We start from the raw sequence: 22,614 nt of genomic DNA, 5'->3' as shown, positions 1-22,614 counted from the left end.
GGATGTAAAAAGTTTTTAAGACTTAACATTTATTTTCTTATTGAATCTTAAACAAGGCTGTTAGATTTTATTACTATTTTTTACTAAAAGAATTTTGGCCATCATCATATTAATGTTTTTTTTAGAGAAACATTCAAAAATCTGAATAAAATTAAGGGCAGTTTGCAAAAAGATAATCTGCTTCAGAGGAGTCTTGCATTTTTAATGGAAGCCCAAAACTTTCAGCATGCATTAAAATCTAGATATTTCAATGAACGTCTTTTAATCAACATGATGACATTTCAAATAAAATCTCAACAAAACACACTTATGGTAAACTTTTTTGTATGAGTTTATATTACTGGTCATTTAATTAATTGCTTTTAAGACTTTAAAACAACTTTTTATATAAAATAGCTATGCAAAAAAAAGTTTTTATAGTGAAATTTTTAAAAATGTTACAAAATCGACCATTTTACATCCAAAAAAAAAACTTAAAAAAAATAATTCAATACTTTGCATGAAATCTCAAAAGTTTCAATTAATTAACTTTTAATTGGATTTATTTATAGCTAAATCATTATCAAACATTTTTGACTGGTTTAATGGAAAATGATTTAAAAGTAGAGTGCAACAGGTAAAATTGACATTTGTTTTGCATAAAAAGAGCATTGATTTTAAATTTTTCTGTTTTAGAATGAAGAATTACTAATTTAGCTGCTTTTTAACAATAATGTTAAATTATTGTTAAAATGGCACCTTCTCAGACTTTTAAATCTGTTTGCATTGGTATTCCACAGAGATCCATATTAGGTCCTCTTCTCTTTATTATTTACATCAATGATCTTAATCTTTCTATCAAACATTCAAACACGTATCATTTTGCTGATGATACGTATCTTCAATTAATGACAAACTTCCTCAAAAAACTAAATAAAAATATTAATGAGGATATGGCCAGTCTTACTCAATGGCTCGAAGCAAATAAAATCTCATTAAATACTAAAAAAACAGAAATAGTAATATTTAAGACGCAATATACTAACCTTTCTAAAAAAACTAACAAGAATCTTCCAAAATACTTAAACTTTAGGATAAGTTGCCAAAGGCTGCCTTTGTCTAGTAACATAACTTATCTTGGTATTGTGATAGATGAGAAACTTTTTTTTAAATCACACATAAATAACCTTACTCTCAAATTAAACCATTCCAACAGCATGTCAGCAAAATTTCGACACTACGTTAATTTTGAGACATTACTATCTATATATCACTCAATTTTTGGTACACATTTACAATATGCATGCCAAATTTGGGGACAATCTAAAGTCATCTGTCTTTCTAAAATCGTTTTGCTTCAAAAAAGAGCAATACGAATAATTAATTTCTGCCCAAGAAACTTCCCTACGAACATCCTTTATCTTACATCCAAACTTCTTCGTTTCTATGATTTAATCCAGTTACTAAATTGTTCATTTGTCTGGGATCAACAACACTGTCTCCTTCTGTCCATATTTTGTAACTACTTTTAATAGTAGGACAATGTGTGGGCATAACCTAAGATCTGTCACTTCTAACAACTTAACCATTCCACAAAACCAGACAACTAAACATGGAATAAATTCCATTTCATATCAGTGTATCCTTTCTTGGAACACCCTTCCGTACACCTTAAAAACAGATTTTATCGTTAGATCCAAGAATCTGTTCTTAAAGTCACTCCATCATTTTTACCTAAAAAGTTACGCTTAACTTTATTCTTTACCTCCATAACTTTTTTCTTTATGTTTACGTACATTTTATAATTTCATGTTTGTGTATATGTGTGTATATGTATGTATATTTGAATACATTATAGTAACTATTTGACCTATATTTTAATTCTTTTAAAAGTCTGTTTCGTAAGTGTTACTTTTAAATTTTTGTAAAGTTCTACTTTTACTATGTGACTAGTTTATTTCTTATGTTTTTCTTACTTCTTATGTTTTTCTCTTGTCTTTTCTTTATCCTATATAGGTAATTGCATTTATAGGTAATTTCTATTTGAAATGACCAGAGTTTCTTGTAACATCCTTGACACGAAGTATATTGATATTGATTGATATTGATATTGATTGATTAAAACATTTTAATATAACTAAAAGTTTACACAAATACTGCACTACTATAACAAATGTAATCACTAATACTGCACTATTTTAACAAATGCAAACACTAATACTGCTCTCAGTCACATTTTCTAATTTTTTTTATAAAACAAAAAATTTAATTTAATTGTGTTTATAACATTTTTTAAAAGTACTTTTCTTTCTTTTTTTTTCTCTCCTTCCCTTTCAGGCCACTTGCTTTAATTTTCAAGTTAGAGATAAATGTTAAAAGCATTTTGCCAGAATGTGACTTTAAAATTTTGTTATTTCATGCATTGTCTAGCATGAAACAACAAAAATTAAAGTAAACACAGTTTATATTTATAGGTAAATATAAATTTTGTTTTCTTTAAATTTAAATATGCATGAGAGGTCAATTTAATAATTTTTGCCTAATGATTTTGTTTGAAAATCAATTTTTTTTTTCTAGTCAGGAACTAACTAAAAGGTTTGACTGCATGGTTAGTCACAAAGTTCTATAACACCTCAACAAAAGTTGTATATATACAATGTAGACAGAAATATTAAATCTCTGCTTTTTATGAGATAAAAGTTTATGTAAAAAAAAAAAGTTAACATATTTAAAAGATTTTATAAAATGTCAAAAAAATCCTTTAAAATTTAAAGTTTCAATCAGTTTTTTTCAAAAACTTTCAAGTGGTTGCAATAAAAGAAATGTTATGTGCATGTTTAAATATTATTTCAGGAGATCTAAAAAATCTATTAAGTTGAAGAAAAAATGTTGAACCATGAAGTCAATGTCAGGTGAAAATGAATTTATGATGCAGAAAGTTTTTAAGACTCTGGAAACTAATGTTTAAAGAATGTTTAAAAGAGTGTTTAATGTTTTTTAAATACAACTTAAACCACTATAAGGTTTTCCATAAGAATAACCAGGGTTCAGAGTCGCTGAAAAAGTATTGGTTGATTTACAAAAAAATTAGGACATACCTCCCATTTTAAAAATCTTTCCAATTTTGCTTTTAAAAAATTATCTCATTTGAAAACATCATTTCATTTGTTTTTAATTACAAATAACTACTAAGTTTACAAACTAAAACCAACTTTAAAAAAGATTTTAAAATTTGATTATGTAATTGCAACTGGCAGTTATAATGTAGCTAAAATATTACCATTTAGATGTCATTTAGTGGAAGCTTTGTTTAATTTGTTGTTGGCATCACTGCAAAAGATTAATTTTATTGAGAGCAGTTATTCCTACTTCTTTACTATATTCGAATGCATTTCACATTTTTACAAATCCATTAATCTGAATGATGAGAAAATTGTTAAAGCCCTCCATAAAGAATTATCTAAGATTTTGGTATCAATAAAAAGTCTTCTTGAAGATAAATTTCTTACTTCGGACTGCCGATGGGATCAGCTTAGAAATATAGTTACACAGCTTAAGGTAATTTTTGTTATGTACATATAAATAGTAAGTCCTAAATGACTTTTTTGTTATAAGATTTTGTGTGAAGCATTTTTATTTTAGTTCTTTGAGGTTTTACTGGGCTTCCAAGTAGATGGAAAAAATGAGTTTCAAGAATCTGCACTTAGTATTCTGCAGAAGAAAATTGTATGTTTTAAATATGAATTTTTTTCAATACTGTCATTTTAATGTAAAACAGAATAGAAAATCAATTTTATATTTTCTGATTTTTATAAAAATATGGAACATAGTCCGTTTTAAACAATTTAAATAAGGAGAAAAATCTTAAGCTTAAAAGTTATGCAAATCATAAAAAGAAGATATTTGTAACACTCAAATACTTATCATAGATTTTATGGTGTTTGAAAGCAGTTTTTTTTGCTCAATTGCTATGTCCACTTTTCTTATAAGAAAAAGTAAATCTTATGGAATTACACAAAGTTAGTTCATAAAATCTCAAAAAAGTATTTTACTTTGGTTAGTTTAGACTGTCCTCAAAACGTAGTTTACTTTGTTTAGTTTACACTGCCCTCGAGTTTTTTAAAAAAATTTGTGTGATAATCCAATAACTGATTTTATATGTTTTTAAATATTTTAAATAAAAAATAGTATAGGCAAGGTCAATTTTTAAAAAAACCATTTCAGGGCTTTATTTGATTGATAAAATTGTTGATAAAATTCTTTGCTTTTTTTAAGGATCTAACAGATAAGGAAATTTTATTGCAAGTTTTTTGTGAGCTTGATATAACGTCTTACAGAGAAGAAATCAAATCACTTTTTGAGGCAGCATTTTCCTTCACTATTAAGAACCTATTAATTGAGGTAAATTGCTTAACTCAAAATACTACAATAAAAATATTTTTTTGATTTATAATAATATTGCTAGCAAACTTTTTCTTCAGATTTTTCCAAAAAGAATTTGTAATGCAATCCATTAAATTAACATTTCTATTTTAAAAAGTTTGTTTTTTGGTTTTATTTTTTAATTTTATAAAAATTCACTGTTTTTATTTCTTCATTTCATGATCATATGCAGGATGAAACTTTAAATTCACAGTGGATGTCATCAGCATTATCATCAAGTTACTGTATAAACTTGGTAATTGTGTTTTTCATAAAAAAATGGAAAAGTTTAAATGGCACAAAAGAAAAAGTCAACTTTTGTCTTAACTGGAAGTATTTCAAAGAATTCATAAACTTGTTAGGTTTGTTAAATAGTAGTTTTATTGAAATTGTTTTGTGAAAATACAACTCATTAATTTTGATGTGCCACTAAAAAATATTTCTCCTAAGAAAAAAAGTTTTTTTACAAATCAATTACCATGGTGTGACGTAAGAAAGTCCTAGTTTTTGATATCTCAATTTATAAGAGCAAATTAATACTAAAAAATAATGAATCCGAATTCTTGCTTTTTGATAATATTGTAGAATAATAAATAAGTTTTCAGATTTACCCTATCTTAGGCGTGAATACATTCAAAAAACTCTTAATTTAAGCTGTAATGTAGTTCGAGGTGATGACAAAAAGAAAGTACTATAATTTTGTTTGGAATAAAAGAAAGTCCTAGTAAGTAAAAAAGAAAGTCCTAATGTTTAGTATTATATATTTCTTGAAGATTAAAACAACTAATACACTAAAAACATTATTTTTCTGACAGATATTTATTAATTCTACATATAAAATTAAAAATTCCTTTCCGTTATTCTACGTTATAATTTTACTTAGTTTTAGACTTTTTAGCTGCTTTTTCTTGTTTTTCTTTCAAATTTTCTAACCGAATTCGCTTTCTTTCCTGTTTCTCAGACTCTTTTTCAGCTTTTTTTTTCTTTCTTTCTTGCTTTTTCTCAATTCTCTGTCTTTCTGATTCTTCTTTAGCTCTCTTTTTGTCCTCTAAACTAGCTATATATTCGTCAGATGTAATGACTGATGAAACTCTTTTTGCTTGTTTTGGTACTTTTTTACTCTGAAATTCTTCTGGACTAACAAATATTGACTCAAAAACATTGTCATTTGCTTGAAAAGGTCCTTGAACTGGTGTTAAAGCTGTCTCATTAATTTCAATTGTTGATTCTGGTTGTGTTAAGTTCTCAATACTTACTGGAATTTCCTCTAATGATGTTTCTAGAACCATGTTCTTTTCTCGAGTTGTGGGATCAACAGCCTCTATTTCGTCCATTTTCTTCTGCCAGTAATAAAATAAGGCTACTTTTTCTATCGCACCTGTCCAATACATCAAATTACAATGGGCTCTAAAAGATTTCAATTGCTCATCTGTCATATCAGTTTCTAAATCATTTTTGGCCTTATCAATTGAACTTAACAGTTTGGCAAACAAATGATGACAATACCATTTTCTCTGCAAAATTGTCCCAAATCTAAGGTCAAATGTGATTTGTGGTCATCTAAAAAAAGAATTATTGGCAATAGGACACTATTTTTCCTTAAAAATTCAATGAAAGGTCCAGATATATAATCGTAAAATGTTTGGGACATCTGGTAACCTTTGGCTGATTTACTCATAACTCAATCTTTAGGAAAGTCAGCTGCAATTTCTGGTGGAATTCGCCATTCATATGGATACAAAAACAATAGTGGTGCAAATAAATTACTTGCATTTACTGTTATCATAACTGAGAAACTTTCTTTATCACTATTTGCAGTGATGTTATACAATCGTTTATTTTTTTTGTCCAATTGCATTTTTAATAGATGGACACAGATCAAAAGATGACTCATTAAGGTGTTTGAGGATCCAAATTCTATTAGGATCCTCAAACACAGACAATAAATCATTTTTATCTATATACTCTGTTATTTTTTGGAACCATGTTTTAATATCTCGTTTAGAAACAAGTGTTCTGTGTTTTGGAAGTGTCTGAGCCTTTCGAATCAAAAGTATTGAATGTCTCTTGAAAAAATTGCGTGCCCAACGAGTGCCAATTACTTTTTGGTCAAGATTCATTTTATGTGCTAAAATAGATACACCCTTAAGAAGAAGTTTCTTTGTGACTGGCATACCAACATTGGCCATATCAATTAGCCAATTTTTAATTTTAACCTCTAAGTTTTTATCAAAAATTGTTGGACGCCATATTTAACTCTTTGCTCAACCTTGTGTTCATTGAACAAGGGTTGTCTTAGGTATTTTATAAAATTTAGATGCTGCATATATTGTCATAGTCTTCTTTTTTATTTTATCCAATGCTTTATCCATATCTGTTGTGAATATGGTTTGTAAGATCTTTTTGGGGCTAAAACAAAAAATTAAATTATTTTTGTATGGCTAGGACTTTCTTTTGTGTACGGTAAAAAAAGGAAGAAAGAAAGTCACATCAACTTTTTCGTAAAAATATTAGCTTTTACGTGTAAATCAATCGTTTTTACATGCAAGTTCTAAACTTACCACGTTCATGTGCCATTATTGATCAAAATAGTTTTTTAACAACAAAATTTTTACAATAAAAAACCTAAATCTTCACCATACAATTTTTGACGCAATGTTCAAAATGGCATTAACTTATATTGACTATTTACATCTCTGTAGAACAAATACTCTGACTGGCCGTATTCTCCACCAATCCAGTCAAATATTTTATGGAAAGTTTCTTCAAAAACATTTAGTTAAAATAACAAAAAGTATTTTCTCAAAATAATTATTTTATAACATACAAAATTTATCATTTGTTACATTAGGACTTTCTTATAGCATAGGACTTTGTTAGGTCACACCACGGTAAATCAATTATATAGAAATGCAAAATAAAAAATCTCTTACAACATTGGTTTTGATGGTTGATTGTGATATTTTTTAACATCATAATCACACATCACACATTTTACATGTTTTCAATGAATAGATTACAGAGGAATTTTTTTAATTTGAGATTGTGGTAAGTGCAAAAAATAAACAAATGAGATGTAAAAAACTGTTTCGTGAATTCAAACATTTACATGTATTCAATATTATACATTTGCACTTATTTGAGAAAACAAAAAAGCTTCTAAATAAATATTTCTACTTGTTTCTCATCTAGAATTTAATTTTAAACTAAAAAAACAGAAAACACTTCATGTTCAATAAAGTATGGAGATAAAGTAGAAAAAAATTTTTAAAATGTTTTTGAGTTGATTTGTTTGTGTTTATTAGATTTCAATTTCAATTTTTCAGAAAGAGGTAGCTGTAATGAAGAAGCACTTTTAATTGTAAATGAATATATATCTGTGCTAAAAGACGTTTGTAACCAAGTAATTAATGGTCCTGTTACATTTTCAGTCTTCTTTAATATGATTGAAAAAAAATCAACGTTATTTGAACTTATAAAAGTTCTTGACAGTGACTTTTGCCAAATCTTTTATCATTCATTTGTGGTAAGAGAAGAACAAGCAAGTGTTTTCATTAGAGCTTATAATGCTATAAATTATACTTTACAGATGTTCAAGCAACTTCTTCCTAACACAGGTGAAAATACTATCATAAAAATATAGTCGCTAACTTTTCAAAAACTTTATTTTAGTTAATAGTTTTTTGTTTATTTGGTTGTTTTTTAAAAGTGAGTAGGGGAAAGGAGGTAATAAACTTCATTAACTTAAATGATCTAATTGATAATTTTAGACATTAATGAAGCCATGCTAGAAGATTTACTTAAATTAGAATTATCAGACCTTTATCTAAATCAAATTTTTGGTGAAGAAATTAAAATGAAGTATCATAATAACCAAAAGTTTTTGAAATTAGAAAAAAGTACACTTGAACCAGCTGAAGGAGAATTGTATGAAGTAGAAGTGGATTGCGCTGAAATAGTGCATGATAATGAAGTTTATGATGAAAAAGTGTATAATAGAGAAATTGAAGATGTTAATTATGAAGTGTTGTATGACAGAGGAAATGTGGTTTCTGATGAAGATAAATCTTATGAATACAGATCTAATGAGTATGAATATAGTGAGTATGAATCTAGTGAGTATGGATCTGATGAGTATAGATCTAATGAAGATCAATCTGATGATGATCAAGCTGATGAAGATCAACCTAATGATGATGTATTTATTGAAAAAGTAAATATTAAGGTTGCTTTTGATAAAAAGTTATTTTCAAAAGCAGCGAAGTTCATGCAAAATGAAGAGTTTACTCTTATGATAAGTGATTATTTCTCAACTACAAGCTCTTGGATTATGGCTGCTTTAAGGATGATGGACTTTAATGTTATGAGCAGCTTCTTATTTTTCAAGGAGCTGCAAGTATCTGTCAAAAGATTGCAGAACCTAAAATTTGATTTACATTTTGATGATTTGATGAAATTTATTATTTCTCCAACAATCACAAAGTTAAGGTTAATAATACACCGTACTTTATCTTGTAAAATACATCCTTCAGAGTTATACAACATTTTTTCAGATTATGATTTTCAAGAGTGTGCCCAAGAAGTTAAGCTTCTTTTAGGCTTTTTAAATCTTCGCTTTACTACAAAAGAATTTGAGAATTGCATGAAAAAAATCAAAACTGTCTTCTTGATGCAAAAATATTCTGATATTGCAACAAGTGCTATGGAAGTAAAAGAAAAACTCAATCTTAAAGGAGACTTCAGTGCTCTTCAATGTATAATGGTATGATTTACTTTGAGCTGGTTTCTGTTTTATATGTGAAGTTATTTATGTAATCTCAGAATATTAACTTAATCATTTTCTTTTTTGTGGTAAAAGTTGATTACTTGAAGAAGAGGTTTTTCAGTTTCTGTTCTCTAAATTCAACCAACTAATATTTTCTGTCCATGTTAGTGATAATAAACAAGTTTTTAACCAGTTCTTGTCAATAATAGTACTGATAAATCATATAAAATCTACCCAAACTCTTTTAATGATCACTATTGTAGATATCAGTTAATTTTAACAGTAAAATGAACAACCAAGAGCTAAAAGTACATAAGACAGAAAAACTGTTTTTTCAAAAAAAACAGAAACAAAATTTTTTTTTGTTCATTAAAGTCAGCAGTTTTTAAAAATGGAAAAAATATATATTTTTTTTTGTATGTTCATAATTATTATGTCATAAAAACAGGTTAAATAATTCTTTAGTTTTGATTTGATTGAAATATTGCTCATACTTTTAGTAATGAGATGATAAAATGCTGAAAACTGTTTTTATTTGTTTTATTAGTTTTTGCTGTTGTAGAAAAAGTTCAAGATAAATGTAACTTTTTTTTTTGCCAACATGTTATAAAACTAAATGATAATTTTGCAGCAACCATTAGTGGAATTCAAAGAGTTGCAAGATGTTGATTCTGTGGAAAATTATGAAATCTTGTTTTCTGGATTGACACCTGCTGTACATAAAATATTTAAATCCATTTCTTCATGCATGCACTTTTTTATTTGGTTAAAAGATAATTTAAAAGGTAAGTACTCAAAATTCACATATATTAAAAATGTATTTAACAACTATTGATAATTTTGTTTTTCTTGGAATCTCTGTTTTATAAGCAGTCTCAAATGTTAAAAAAAATTTAAGTTCATGTGTAAAAATAAACATGAATTAAAAATCCGATAAATTTTTTTAATTATGTTACAACTCAGAATTAGAAAATAAGTATATAAACATTTGCATTTTTCAAAAAAAAAATTCTGTATAGATCCTAAAGAAGTCAAAGTTTTTGTTGAAATCATGTCTACAGCCACTGGTGAAACTGATTATGAAGTGGACCGTTTGAAATGTTTTGAAGCTTGCTGCCTTACCTTTAGTCACATCATATTTGAATTGTCTGATAAATCAGGTTTCAAAGAACTATTACAGGCATGCCAACAAATAGAGATAGCAATGAAAAATGATTCCACAATTATTGACAAACTGGTAATTTTGTTTGTTCTAACAATTTTATTATAACTAAGTTTTCATTGAAGTAATATTTATTTGTTAAACATTTAAATGTTCAATGAGCATCATTCAACATTTTAATGATACAAAATGCTATATTTTCTACTTGCTAAGATATATTTATGAAAATTGAAAATAGAATAATTTCTTATATTAGTTTGTCACATTTAGGGTTATACATGCTATATTATATATTGTAATGTTATATTATAATAGTTAGTTATATTTCAAAAATCCAGTATTAGTAACTATTTTTGTGAGTGTTTTTCTAACTTTCAAAGAGTTAGTTTAATGATGATATTCAAAAAAAGTTGTCTCAGCTCAAATGTAAGTTTTACAACCAACAAAGTTTTATAACAATTTGCTACTTACAAAAATGCTACATAAAATTATACTTTTGTTAACATAGACTGATACTAATCGCAACCTGGAATGGTTTAAAAATGCAAAAAAATCTCAAAGTTCAGTGGCTTCAAAAACTATAATGGAAGCTCAGACAGCTAATCGATATGGGTGCTTTACTATTGGTATGCAAACTACCACATATGTTGACTTTAATGAAACCAAATTAGTTGATGTTATAAAATTTGAAGTACGCAATCCTGAATCAAAGGTTAAAGAGTATACTTTGGAGGAAATTAATGATTTGCAAAGTCGTCTAATGTTGCTTGGTGGTAATATTGGGGGAATAGCTTTAGAGGAAAAACAAAGAGAAAAGGATTACTTAATTGAGGTAAAGTCTTTAAATAGTGAATCATAAAATTATATGAATATATGATTTTTAAAATTAATTAAAATTTTTTAAAAATCTTCATTGAAAAATGGAAAAAAAAATTTCTTTAATCTGAAATAAATTTACAGTACTATTTTTATTTTCAGTTTTTTATTGCATTTTTGAATAGCTGTCATGTAAGCATGAACGATTGTTGTTAAGTATTAGACAAACTATTATTGTATATAACAAAGTTTGTGTAACCAATAAGTATCTATCACATCATTTATGATCACATCAAAAAAAAAAGTCATTCAAGAATTGATTGCTTTGGATTTTTCTTTATCTTAAGTTTTTTTGTTTGGTTTTAATAATAGTTAATCAGTTTCTCTTTTGAACCAGTTTATTAAAGTTAATGAAATAACTTGTCAAACCATTTTAATTTTGTTAGTATTTTTTTTAAAAGTTTCTAAACCATCTCTTTATTTATAGGTTGTTGAAGTAGTTCTAAGATTGGGTCAAGCTTATGTAATGCTGTGTGATGCTGGCGATGTTAGCTTCATTAATTGGAAAAATACATTTTGCTGTAACATTGAATCTAGTAACGATAATCTGTTAGGTATTTTAGCATCAGAGTCTGAAAAGGTGGAAAAAAGACTGGCTGAATGGGAAGATATATTAAAGAGTTTTCGCAACACTAATCCTGTAATAAACTATTTTACTGTAAGACAATGTCTTTTTCTTCAGAGGCATTTATTTTTACTGTCACAAGATTCGAAGTATATTACAAAGCTTCCACCACAATTTTATACTCTTCTGAAAACTTTGGACCAAGATGTCAGCTTAAATAACATCAAAAAGGCCTTTAACCTGTCTCGATCTTTGATTAACAAAAATGAATCTTCCAAAGATGATTGGAAAAAAGTAAAAAGTCAGTCTAACTTTGATGAATTCACTGTAAATGAAATAAAAAAATTGGTTACTTCATTTCAGGAAGATTTTGATATTTCAGAAAGTGTAGCATGGGCTGCAATTATTCACTGTTTTCCATACCGTGAAGGTAAAGCTATTTTATGGTGCAAAAAACAAAATCCAGATGATGAACAGATTATTGAATTAGAACATGATGCACGTAAAAAATATGAGCAGCTTTTAAAGATAAGTTCATGGTGAGTTATTATTATCAGCTTCTATTTAACTGTAAAAGTAGCAAGTATATGTATACCAATCAGACCTGAACTGTGCATCAGTGAGGCCTGAAGTAAGAACAAAAAATGAGGCCTTTTTTTAATAATTCTTTCATGCAATGTTATGATGCACATCCAACTTTTCTGGATTTTACTTATAACAAAATATAACCACTGAGACAAAACTTAACATTAAGACACATACATAAATGCTTTTTGTCTAGCTTTCACAGCAGCAAATTTTACAAAAAAATTATTGATCAAGTTTCCTTGTTTATATTAAATAGAAGTAAAAAACTGGAAAATATATTTGACTTCTAACTACATTTTAATGAGTTTTATTTTCAAGAAGTTTTTCTCTGTAATAGTAAAAGGCAAACTTAATAAAGTTTGCAATAAAACGAAAAAAAAAAGTCTATTTTATGCCATCACAAAAAAGTGAATGGCATAAAGTAGACTTTCAATAATTGGAAAATTTACTATGCAGAATGCTACAAATATGTAAACCTTTGGCGTTGTAGGGATGTTTATTAAAATCTCTCTCAACAACACCCCACACATAATCCGACAGAGTTAAGTCTAGAGAATTTGGAGGCCACAAGTTTGGGGTAATGTGATCATTGAAGTGGTCCACCAACCATGTGATAGCTCAGAGTCTTGCTGAAAAAATTAGGGCTTTCCATTTCTTACTCTATCAATCCATGACTTATCACATATTTGCATTACATATTTTTTCTGTTAACAGCCTCCAAAACCATAGCAGATGCAGGACATTTTGTGTTTATGATGGTTGAAATGTCAGAAGTGTTGTACATAACCATCTATCATTTCTTCTGTTCACCATTTGTTCTTGGTTTAAGATTTTTATGAACAGTCCTTTGAGTTGTGGCTTCTGAGACACTTAGGTCTTTTGCAATAGATCTCATTGACATTTGGGGGTTCATCTCAGTAATATTCTAGACTTGCTGAATAAATTCCGGTATTATAGTGCAGTTAGAGCATTCCCCATAGTTTTTATGTTAAGCAACTTTATAAAAATTACCGTTATTAACTTTTTATTCCTTACAAATTTGAAAAACAAAAGATTGGGAGACTTTAAGAAATTGGGTAGTTTGTAAATTGCTGTGTTCTACCTGTAATACTACTATTACACCATATCTTTTCATCTCTTGTGTTAGTGTCCAAGACTTGCTAGGCATGAATCTTTTAGACTTCAGTATATTGTCTGTCAAGAAATCTGTGAAGTCTGTTAAGACCTAGTCAAATTTTTGTATTCAAAATCCTAAATAGTGAAGTTCAAGTCATAGCTTAATCCAGACCAACTGCAACTAACTTGTGAGACAGTATGTGGTACTTAATTTGAAGCTATAATTAAAGCCAATGGAGGTTTTACTAAATTCAACTAAAAGTTAAATCTTGAATTTAAGCTTAATATGTTCTGAATTTGTAGTTTCATATTATGATATTGTTATAGAGTCTTGTTATGATTTTGTCTGTGTCATATTGTGATATTGTCATAGTGTCATAATGTGTGTACTATTTAAGATGATAAGTTTTTTTAAATGTCTTGATTTTACGGATACACCTTTATATATATACTTTTGTAATTTACTTTCTTGAACGTAATATAACTTTTTTATGATAAAAATAAACTTGTGTATTAATAATAGAAACTTAAATAAGCTTTATTATACATGCCTTCACAAACATCATATATACGAATGTACACTATGCATCATATATACATCAGAATTTTTGTTGTGAAATAAGAAATTTAGTTCTTTTCTATAAAAGATTTTATATCTAATGTATAAAAGAGCTTAACTTAAAGAAGAAATTTTTTTTAGTTCTGAAGTTAAAGAAGAATCATCTCAATTACCCCATTATGAGGCATACATATCACTCATAGAGCTGGGAAGCTTTCTCAAAGAATATAAAGGTTTATTTTACAGCATTTTTTTTTATTTGCGTTTGGTTTCATTTTTTATTATTAAAAAGAGCTGATAAAAGTGAAATTAAGAGAAATTAATTACTAGAGTTTTTAAAAGGACTTTATTTTGCGTCAATATTTTCTTTCTTAATTGACATCAAATTTATATGATGCTAATAATGATCACTTAAATTACTTTTTTTATCATACTTGCTTTGCAGAAATGATAAATTTCCATCAAATTCAAAGAATTATCCCGCAGTATATAAATCATGATAAGCCAAGTTTAATACTTTTGTCTCGTGGTAAGGTTTTAATATTTTTCTTTTGCTAAAAGAAATTTGAAAGTACAAAATTAAAGAACTTTTAATTGATTTTGAGTTTTTAACAAAACTAACTTTTTTGGAGTCATTATGTTCTCATGGAACACAATCATCATTTTGTCATGTAAACAACTGATTTGATTTTATAACTTATAGATGATATACTGTATGCAGTTCTTGAAATTTATCTTTATCATAATGGAGTGCTTCCTTCTTCAGAAGAAGTTCTACTTTGTGACAAAACTGTTTCTTTTGAAGAGGTAACTTATCCCACTTTTTATGTTGTAATTTTTTTAACTAACAATTCCTTATAAGTTCATGTTTCTCTAATGTAAATATTTTAGTGATAAGCAAATAAAAAGTAAATTTTTTATGTTCATGCATATATGAACTTTAGATCTATTTAAATACAATAGTATCTAACATTATCTAGTAATAACATTATCTAGATACTACAGCTTTGTTAAGTGCATCTAAGAATGCTGATTATATATTTTAAAAAACTTTTAGTATGAAGGCTCACATTTTGATCAATAATACTAGGAATATACAATTTTATTTTTAGCTATACAGGAGTTGCTGTGGTTTACAAGAAATATTAATCTCTTTGCTTTTCAATCCTTCATAGCTTAAACTTTTAAATATCAAATTATCTAATTATTGTAAAAAATTTAATTTCTTTTCTCCCACTTTTTACACTAGTAGAAAAAAATTATTGAAATTGAATGATATTAAGGAGTGGCTCTTGAACTCTGTTTTAAAATATCTGTGTTGAAAAGAATTTGGTATTTGATACAATGCAAAGTAGTACAAGTTTCTGTAAGAATTGAGCATTTTATTATGTTGATTAATGTTTATGTAACAGTATATAACTGTATATGTTCAATTTAAAAGATTAACACATCTGACAACTTCCACTATTATACAAACTTGTTCTTTTTTACATTTCACTCACAGATTTTCACATATTTTCCTTACAGATTTTCACTTTTAATTAGTCTAGAAATTGTTGCAATTGTTCCTCCCCACTAGTTAACATTTCGTTAAAGTCTTAATTGAGGCCACACCTTGCTCAGCCCTGTCATTGATGAATCTCTTTCCCTTTTTGAGACTCAGAGCTTCTTAAAATAATTGATTTTCCTCCCTTTTGATGTATCTTTGTCAAGGAACATCAAAAGGGAGAGTGGAAGTTCAAGCAACTAAAATGTTATTTGGTGTTAATGGGTACAAAACTGCTTTAGACCCAATATACTCAAAAATGCAATTGAATTAACTTTCAGTTGTTTTTGTGGATGATTTTGAGTTAGATCTGCCATAGCCAGTAACATCAAACTTTTCATCTCAAGAGATACTATTGAATTAAAAAAAGTTAGTGCAACCAGTTTCTTAGAAATGTACTATAGATGGCGTCTGAACTTTTTGCTTGTTTCTCAAGATATGGCTTCATGGAGAAAATACTCTGAAGTTATTTAATGGACCTTCCGCTGTAATTGGGGGCACTTTCTAGATCTTGAGGTAGATGAGAACAGCAAAGTTGCTGGGTTACAAATTTCACCCCAACGCCAGATATTAGAATTGGAAGAGAGTCTACATGGATTGTGGAAGTTAAATCTGTCTTTAACTTGCCATCCAAGCATACTACTAAAGGTACAGCAACATTGAACTTGTATTTTAGTTGGTGGGGTGTAACTGCACCATCAGTTGTCCTGAAACAATTAACGGTGCTCCTATTTATGTTCAAATAAGTAATAGCATGTCCAACACTTTATGCAACTTCATTCAAAATGAAGGTGGCATTCCTTGACCAGAGGTTTGTTCAGCCCATACTTACTGGTACATTTACCTTACTCTTAAAAAATAGTATTTGAATTACTGTAACTTTTAAAATCACTTTTATTGACAAGATTAAAAAAAGAAAAGTTATTGCTAGTGTGTCTGAAAGTGTATACTATGATGCCAATGTCAGCTCATACCCCCAAAATGTTTTATACATTATAAACTAACAGTGGATTGAATTTTTAAATAATAATTTCCCTAATATTTAACCTTGAAAAAAGTGAATTGCAAGTAAACTTTAATTTTTAATTAAAAATAAAAGTTTACATGCAATTAAGATCTAAAATATTTTTTCTTACACAAAAATGATTGTTGTTTTTGAAAATTTTATATAATTTTATGGACTTGTCAAGTATTAAAGGGTCTTCAGCTGCCTCTAAAAATAATCTTTAGATGGTAGTTTTTGAAACTCAGTGGAATTTTACTATATAGGAAACATTTAGGAAGTTTGAGCTGACATTTTTAAAAAATATTGTTTTGATTGGCACTCTGGTGTATACCATACTTATTGCCTTTGTTTTTCAATGGTCACCTCAAATTATATTGGAACCATTGCAAATTAAAAGTTTATATTTATAGAAGTTTAAATTTGTTTTTATTTATTTTAAATTGAACTAAAGCTGTCTTTTTACTTTCCTTTCTGATATTATTTTCTTTTCATATAGATAGAGCAACTAATTCTACGGGCTTATCATAATAAAGATGGTCTATACTGTTTAGTCATAGATGATAGCTTGGAATATGAAATTTGTGAAAAAACATACAATTTTCTACAGAAAACTATGAAATTAGGTTAGTAAAACTTTCATTTGCTAGGTTTACATTTAAATCTCACATTATAGTTTTTGTTTACCAACTAAAAAATGGAACTAAAAAGATGACAATGACTATGAACTGATCACATTGATGAGTCTTTTTATATTTAGGAAAAATGAGTCCTATATTAGTCTTCTGCAGTAATGAGAATCAGAATAATTCATATCTAGTAACAGCACTTGATCATTACAAACTGAAAATGCCAACTTATATCAACAAAGGTGTTATTTGTAAAAATCTCCTAGAGCGCCTTCAACAAAAACTTGTTGATAAAGGGGCTGGTATTCATCTCAATGGATTAATGTAAAAATTAACATTTTGTTCATAATATATTATAGCTTTCTTTAAATTTCTTTAGAGTTCTTAAAACTGATTTTACAGATATTGGAAAGTTTAGGATATTTTGTATAAAATACTTGAGTTTTGAATAACTAATTTTCCATTGACTATTTAAACTTAGATACAAAGCGCTTGTGGTTAAATCTAAAAAAAGTGGTATGGGAAAATCATTTTTTATTGAAAAATGTGGTGCACAGCTATCTACTTATTTAGAATTAAATTACCAAAAATCTATGGGACTAAGTGAAAAGAAAACTTCCTTAGTAACTATACCTGTTCATGGAACAATTGTTGATGTGAAAAGTATTATAGAGGCATTATTGGAATTTGATGAAGTTCCTAATGCAAATTTCCCAAGATTGTATCATTTTGATGTCAATCCAATGGTACAAAATAAAATTAATATGTATTGTATTAAATTAGCAGTTAAAGTATTCTAATATATAAAGGTTTTAAAAAGGTCTTGAATTGTTGCCAGTTGCTTGCCATTTTTCTGATTTTTTCTCTACTTTTGGATACTTTGATGGTACTAAGAGAACCAACCAATTATATTTGTGAATGTAACTATAATACGTATTGCTTGTGAATGTAGCTAAAGTATGTATTGTTTGTGAATATTGCTATAAATGCTAATGCTTTTCAGGTGAAAGAAGGTTTGGATTCATTTCTTTTTAACTTAGTTGTTCTATCATCATTAAAAACTAAATCAGGAAAACTGTGGAGAATGAATGATAATGACACATGCATTATTGAAATAACGACTAATCATTCTGAAGAACAATTTAGTAATGTAAGTGTGTGCTCATTTTCATGACTATTTTAGTTTTTTTTGAAGATCAGAAATTGAATTAACTTTTAATGAAAATTTTTTGAAAAAAAAGGAAACTTTTAATTTGGCCATGTCAAATCTTCCAGTCATGCAACCCATAGTCACAGCATTTTTTACCATTAATAGTAAAGAAATACAGCTTATATAAAGATTTGAGTTCGTAACTTTTAATGGTTATCAAGTTATGGCTGCTGATAATTTGTTTGGAACATTAAATAAGGCCTTATGAATTTATTACTAATAAGATTTAATACACAAGGAATAGTATCCTGAAAATTGACTGCAGGTACCTGTGCTAATGCTAACCTGTGATCTCATCCAGTATTAAGCTGGTTCTGTGGGCAAAAAAAATTTTTTTTTGAGAATTCATGATTGAAAGAATTAATTGAAAGTAGATTCCAATTAACCTCTAACCTCAAAAGGAAAAAACGTTCTGGTATTTTTCAGGAGAATTTATTTATAAAAATTTTCAAAATTATCTGTTTTTTGATTAAAAAATAGTTGTGTTTTTTGTTCTGGATGTCATAATTTTTTCAAAAAAATTTAGTTTTACAGTCACACATGAAATTAAAAAAAAATGTTTATATTTTCAAATAGCAAAATATAAATTTCAAATAATTAATTGCTCATGTCCTTCTTATATTAGTGTTGTCCCTAGACCTCTTTTAAAGTTTTATGCAAATAAGTTTGATTAAGTACCTGTCAGCTTCTATAAATACTCTAAATAAATCTAATTCAGTAATAAAAAGAACATTCATCTCTTTGCTACCCCTAACCTAAGTTTAAATAAAGTTTTCAAAAATGGAACTTTTGACACAACTTAGAATCAGACTTTTTTTTTTTTCTATTAAAACAGTCAAATTAAAAATGAAACTTCATGTTTAAGGAAAAATATTTGTTTATATTAATTGCTTTACAAAGCTAAATACCAACTGAAAACTAAATTTAAAATATATTTAATAAAATATTTAATTTTTTTTCCGATAAGATCAAACAGTTTTAAGAAGGAATTTTTTTTTAAAGGAAAGCTTTTTAATTGCAGTGTCAAGTTTTTCAGAATTTATTCTTCAAAATAGTGTCTCACTTGGAAAATAGTGTCTCACTTGGAAAATAGTGTCTCGCTCGGAAAAAAAAAGATGAAAGTTGAGAGTTTTTTTATAGTTAAAAAGAATGTTTTTTTCAACAATCAAGTCAATAGTTTTAAATAATACCAGGTTCCTAAACTCATAATTTTCTTGTCATCAAGCTACAATTCCATTTAAAAGAAGTAATGAAAACATTGAACTATGTCAATTCAACATTATGAATTGACGCTTGACTTGTTAAATATAATTTTTATATTTCTGGACACCAAAAATAGTCTGATAACAATTTTTAGAATCTTTTCCTAATAAATCTGGTCTTTCAGTGTTTTAATAACATTATAAGGCCAACTTTTAATGTTGTGAACAAAACTTCAAGCAGTTGCTACTTAGTAACTACAAAAAATTACCTGCTCAATGTTTTTGATTACTATTGCTTATTGGGTATAATTAATCCTGTAAAAATCAGACAGATCTGTGACTGAGTTGTGTGACTGAATAATTAGATATGGAATTACAATGAAGTATTATTTGATGAAAACATAACTGATATTGGTTTGTTTGCTTAATAACGGAACTATTATCTGTTTTAACTGCTATAAATTTTTATTTTTCGTAAAAAAAATCAAGAAATCAATTTTGATTGTTTATTACTTGTTGGTTTTCCCTTAATTCTGGTTTATATATTATCAGTATTTACATACTTATATGAATAACTAAAGTTTTACTACTTGCTCTTAATTCTACATTAATGTATTATTATTTATGTATTATTATGCAAAACTGAAGTTATGCAAAATTCTTATGGTGTTTTGTTTTTTATTTCTTTTTAATTATAAATCTTTAACATTACTTAAACAATATTTTTATGAAGTAGTTGTCAGATAATGTCAAAGCTGTCAAAAACTAGAGATTTTTTTTTACTTTTTTAATCCTAAAGGATATCATACATGAAGAATACTCTGAATCCAGGCAGGGAGTTGTTGTTAGAATGCTTCCAGTTGTTTTATGCATATCACCTAAGGAAGCTTTACTTAGACTTTCTGATCAGGGAAACTTGAATAAAGGTATAAATAATAATTTTCACTAATTTCTATAAATTTCATTATTCTGCATGAGTTCAGTTTTAAAGTTTCTAACTTACATAGGCTCAATGGGTATTTATTACAGATTTACTAGTTACCTACTCTTTTTCCATCAATAATTGAAATTTTAAATTATTTACCTAAAAAAAGATTTGTAATATTTTTCACATGTTTAGGTATAAGTGATGAAGTTTGGTTTAATTCTGATGAATTTAAAAAATCTTCCACACAGCGTGTTTGCCAATACTTGAACAAGTATGATGAAATGCTAATTAACAGACAAAAACAAAATTTGAATCCCATCAAACCTACAAATCGTAAATTTCTTTCAAAAGGAAGAGGGCGTTATTCTTCTTGCTTACATAATCAAACTTTTATAGAAAGTTCGTCCTTAGATGCATTTGTTTATAACAATTCTCAGCCATTAATGGATCAAATAGATTGCTTACGCATATTATTGAAGTAATTTTTAATAAATTCTAAAAATTTAAACTATATTTTAGCTTTTTTATTTAAAACTTTAAAGTATATTTTTCTTCTTGGTTTTATTTCAAATTCTTTGTTTTGCAAGTCAAGACATTTACCTTACAATATTGAATTATCTTATTATCATAATTATTATAATAATTTATTAGTATTATTGAAATATTTTTTGTTAATAACTTTAAAAATCTGCTATTAGGTATTGTGGGGTGAATGATCCTTGTTGGAGTGAATTGAGAAACTTTGTACACTTTTTTAACTCACAACTTATTGACAGTGAGAATTGTGTATTCACTAGTGCTCTTTGTTCAAATGATCTTAGGGGTTTCAAACATTTCGTTGTTAGTTTCCTACTTGAGATGGCACAGGTATAAAGATGTGTTTTTTTTTGTTTTTTTTTAAATGAAGTTTTATAAGTGATGAAACAAAAAGTTACTTCAACTTTTTCTGAAGGATTTTTCAACTCGCTCACTATCTTCAGATGTCTTAGTTAATAATCATCTCATGATTCAGCTGAAGCGACAATGGGAACACAGGTTTAATTAGATGTTTATGAATATTTCCTCTAATTTAGTGTTAAGCATTTAAAATAGATAGTTTATAAACAGTAAACTTCAGTTTTGTAGTAACCATAGTCAATATATGTGATAGTGTTTCTATTAATGCTTTGCCTTTTTTTATATTCCTATAAACTTAATTTGTTATTTTTAACTAAAGAATACTGTTTGCTTTATAATAGATCTTACAGCAGAAATAAACACTGAGGTATCTTGAAACTAATAAAATGTTTTGATTTTTTTAAAAATTTTGATGTTAAAATATATAAATAAAATGGAGTAAATTAACATTAAATTTAAACCTTAAAGATAACATTTTTTAATTATATGTGAAACTTTAAGTTCTGTTCTTTTGACATACTAAATGTATACTAAGCTTTGCATTCCCTCAGGTACATTTCCACGGAAGTATGACTCTAACTTATACTAACTTCAAAACTCTATTTTTTAGTTCACATCCATATTTGTTTTTCAATCAAGATCATGGCACTTTCACATTTTTTGGATTTAATGTTGACAACACTGGAAATTTGTACGACCCAGATACAAATATGATAATAAAGGAGAATATCATGTCAACAGATCTTTACTGTGATATTAGTCGGCAAATGCCAGGATGTTTAAACATAAACTACAAAAATCTGAATCGGTAATTTTTTCAATAATAAATGCATTTTAAGCTATCTTGTGTGTTCTTTTACTTATATCTCACCTCTTTCCCTGGTGTTGACACCTGTTGACTTAAAGTTAAATCATTTTTACTAAAAGATATTTGGAATATATACTGTAAAGTATATTTTTATTTATTTAGAATTGAATTGCTGAAAATACTTTGTTGTGTGATGGGTGTGAAACCTTTTGATCCTGACCCAACATATGAACTGACAGTTGATAACATAAAGAAAATATTAGCAATACATATGCGATTGAGGTTGGTTTTTAAACTGTTTAAGCTAGTCAAAATTGTAATAACTTAAAACATTTTTACAACCAATAAAATGTGGAGTA

General features: G+C 27.3%; 1 protein-coding gene across 1 annotated transcript in view; it reads left to right on the top strand.

Annotated features, from left to right (window-relative positions):
* The window catches only part of LOC145192789 (E3 ubiquitin-protein ligase rnf213-alpha-like), a 76,738-nt gene that overhangs the window by 19,329 nt on the left and 34,795 nt on the right, over positions 1-22,614 (top strand). The window contains exons 14-38 of the mRNA XM_090072475.1: positions 126-312; positions 552-616; positions 3,267-3,537; positions 3,622-3,705; positions 4,255-4,380; positions 4,595-4,763; positions 7,728-8,018; positions 8,172-9,163; positions 9,798-9,951; positions 10,186-10,403; positions 10,837-11,160; positions 11,632-12,308; positions 14,174-14,265; positions 14,478-14,561; positions 14,736-14,839; positions 17,081-17,207; positions 17,342-17,534; positions 17,692-17,956; positions 18,214-18,360; positions 20,422-20,548; positions 20,743-21,028; positions 21,249-21,417; positions 21,503-21,585; positions 22,058-22,255; positions 22,418-22,537. Of these exons, the coding sequence (XP_089928601.1) occupies positions 126-312; positions 552-616; positions 3,267-3,537; positions 3,622-3,705; positions 4,255-4,380; positions 4,595-4,763; positions 7,728-8,018; positions 8,172-9,163; positions 9,798-9,951; positions 10,186-10,403; positions 10,837-11,160; positions 11,632-12,308; positions 14,174-14,265; positions 14,478-14,561; positions 14,736-14,839; positions 17,081-17,207; positions 17,342-17,534; positions 17,692-17,956; positions 18,214-18,360; positions 20,422-20,548; positions 20,743-21,028; positions 21,249-21,417; positions 21,503-21,585; positions 22,058-22,255; positions 22,418-22,537 (5,553 nt within the window). The remainder of the gene's footprint in view (positions 1-125; positions 313-551; positions 617-3,266; positions 3,538-3,621; positions 3,706-4,254; positions 4,381-4,594; positions 4,764-7,727; positions 8,019-8,171; positions 9,164-9,797; positions 9,952-10,185; positions 10,404-10,836; positions 11,161-11,631; positions 12,309-14,173; positions 14,266-14,477; positions 14,562-14,735; positions 14,840-17,080; positions 17,208-17,341; positions 17,535-17,691; positions 17,957-18,213; positions 18,361-20,421; positions 20,549-20,742; positions 21,029-21,248; positions 21,418-21,502; positions 21,586-22,057; positions 22,256-22,417; positions 22,538-22,614) is intronic.

This window comes from Hydra viridissima, unplaced genomic scaffold, assembly GCF_058129835.1.
Source record: "Hydra viridissima isolate aposymbiotic clone 2 unplaced genomic scaffold, HvirCarnegie_v1 scaffold_15, whole genome shotgun sequence".
Classification (NCBI taxonomy): Eukaryota; Metazoa; Cnidaria; class Hydrozoa; order Anthoathecata; family Hydridae; genus Hydra; species Hydra viridissima.
The sequence above is the reverse complement of the archived record's forward strand: the minus strand, read 5'-3'. Positions and strand labels throughout refer to the sequence as shown.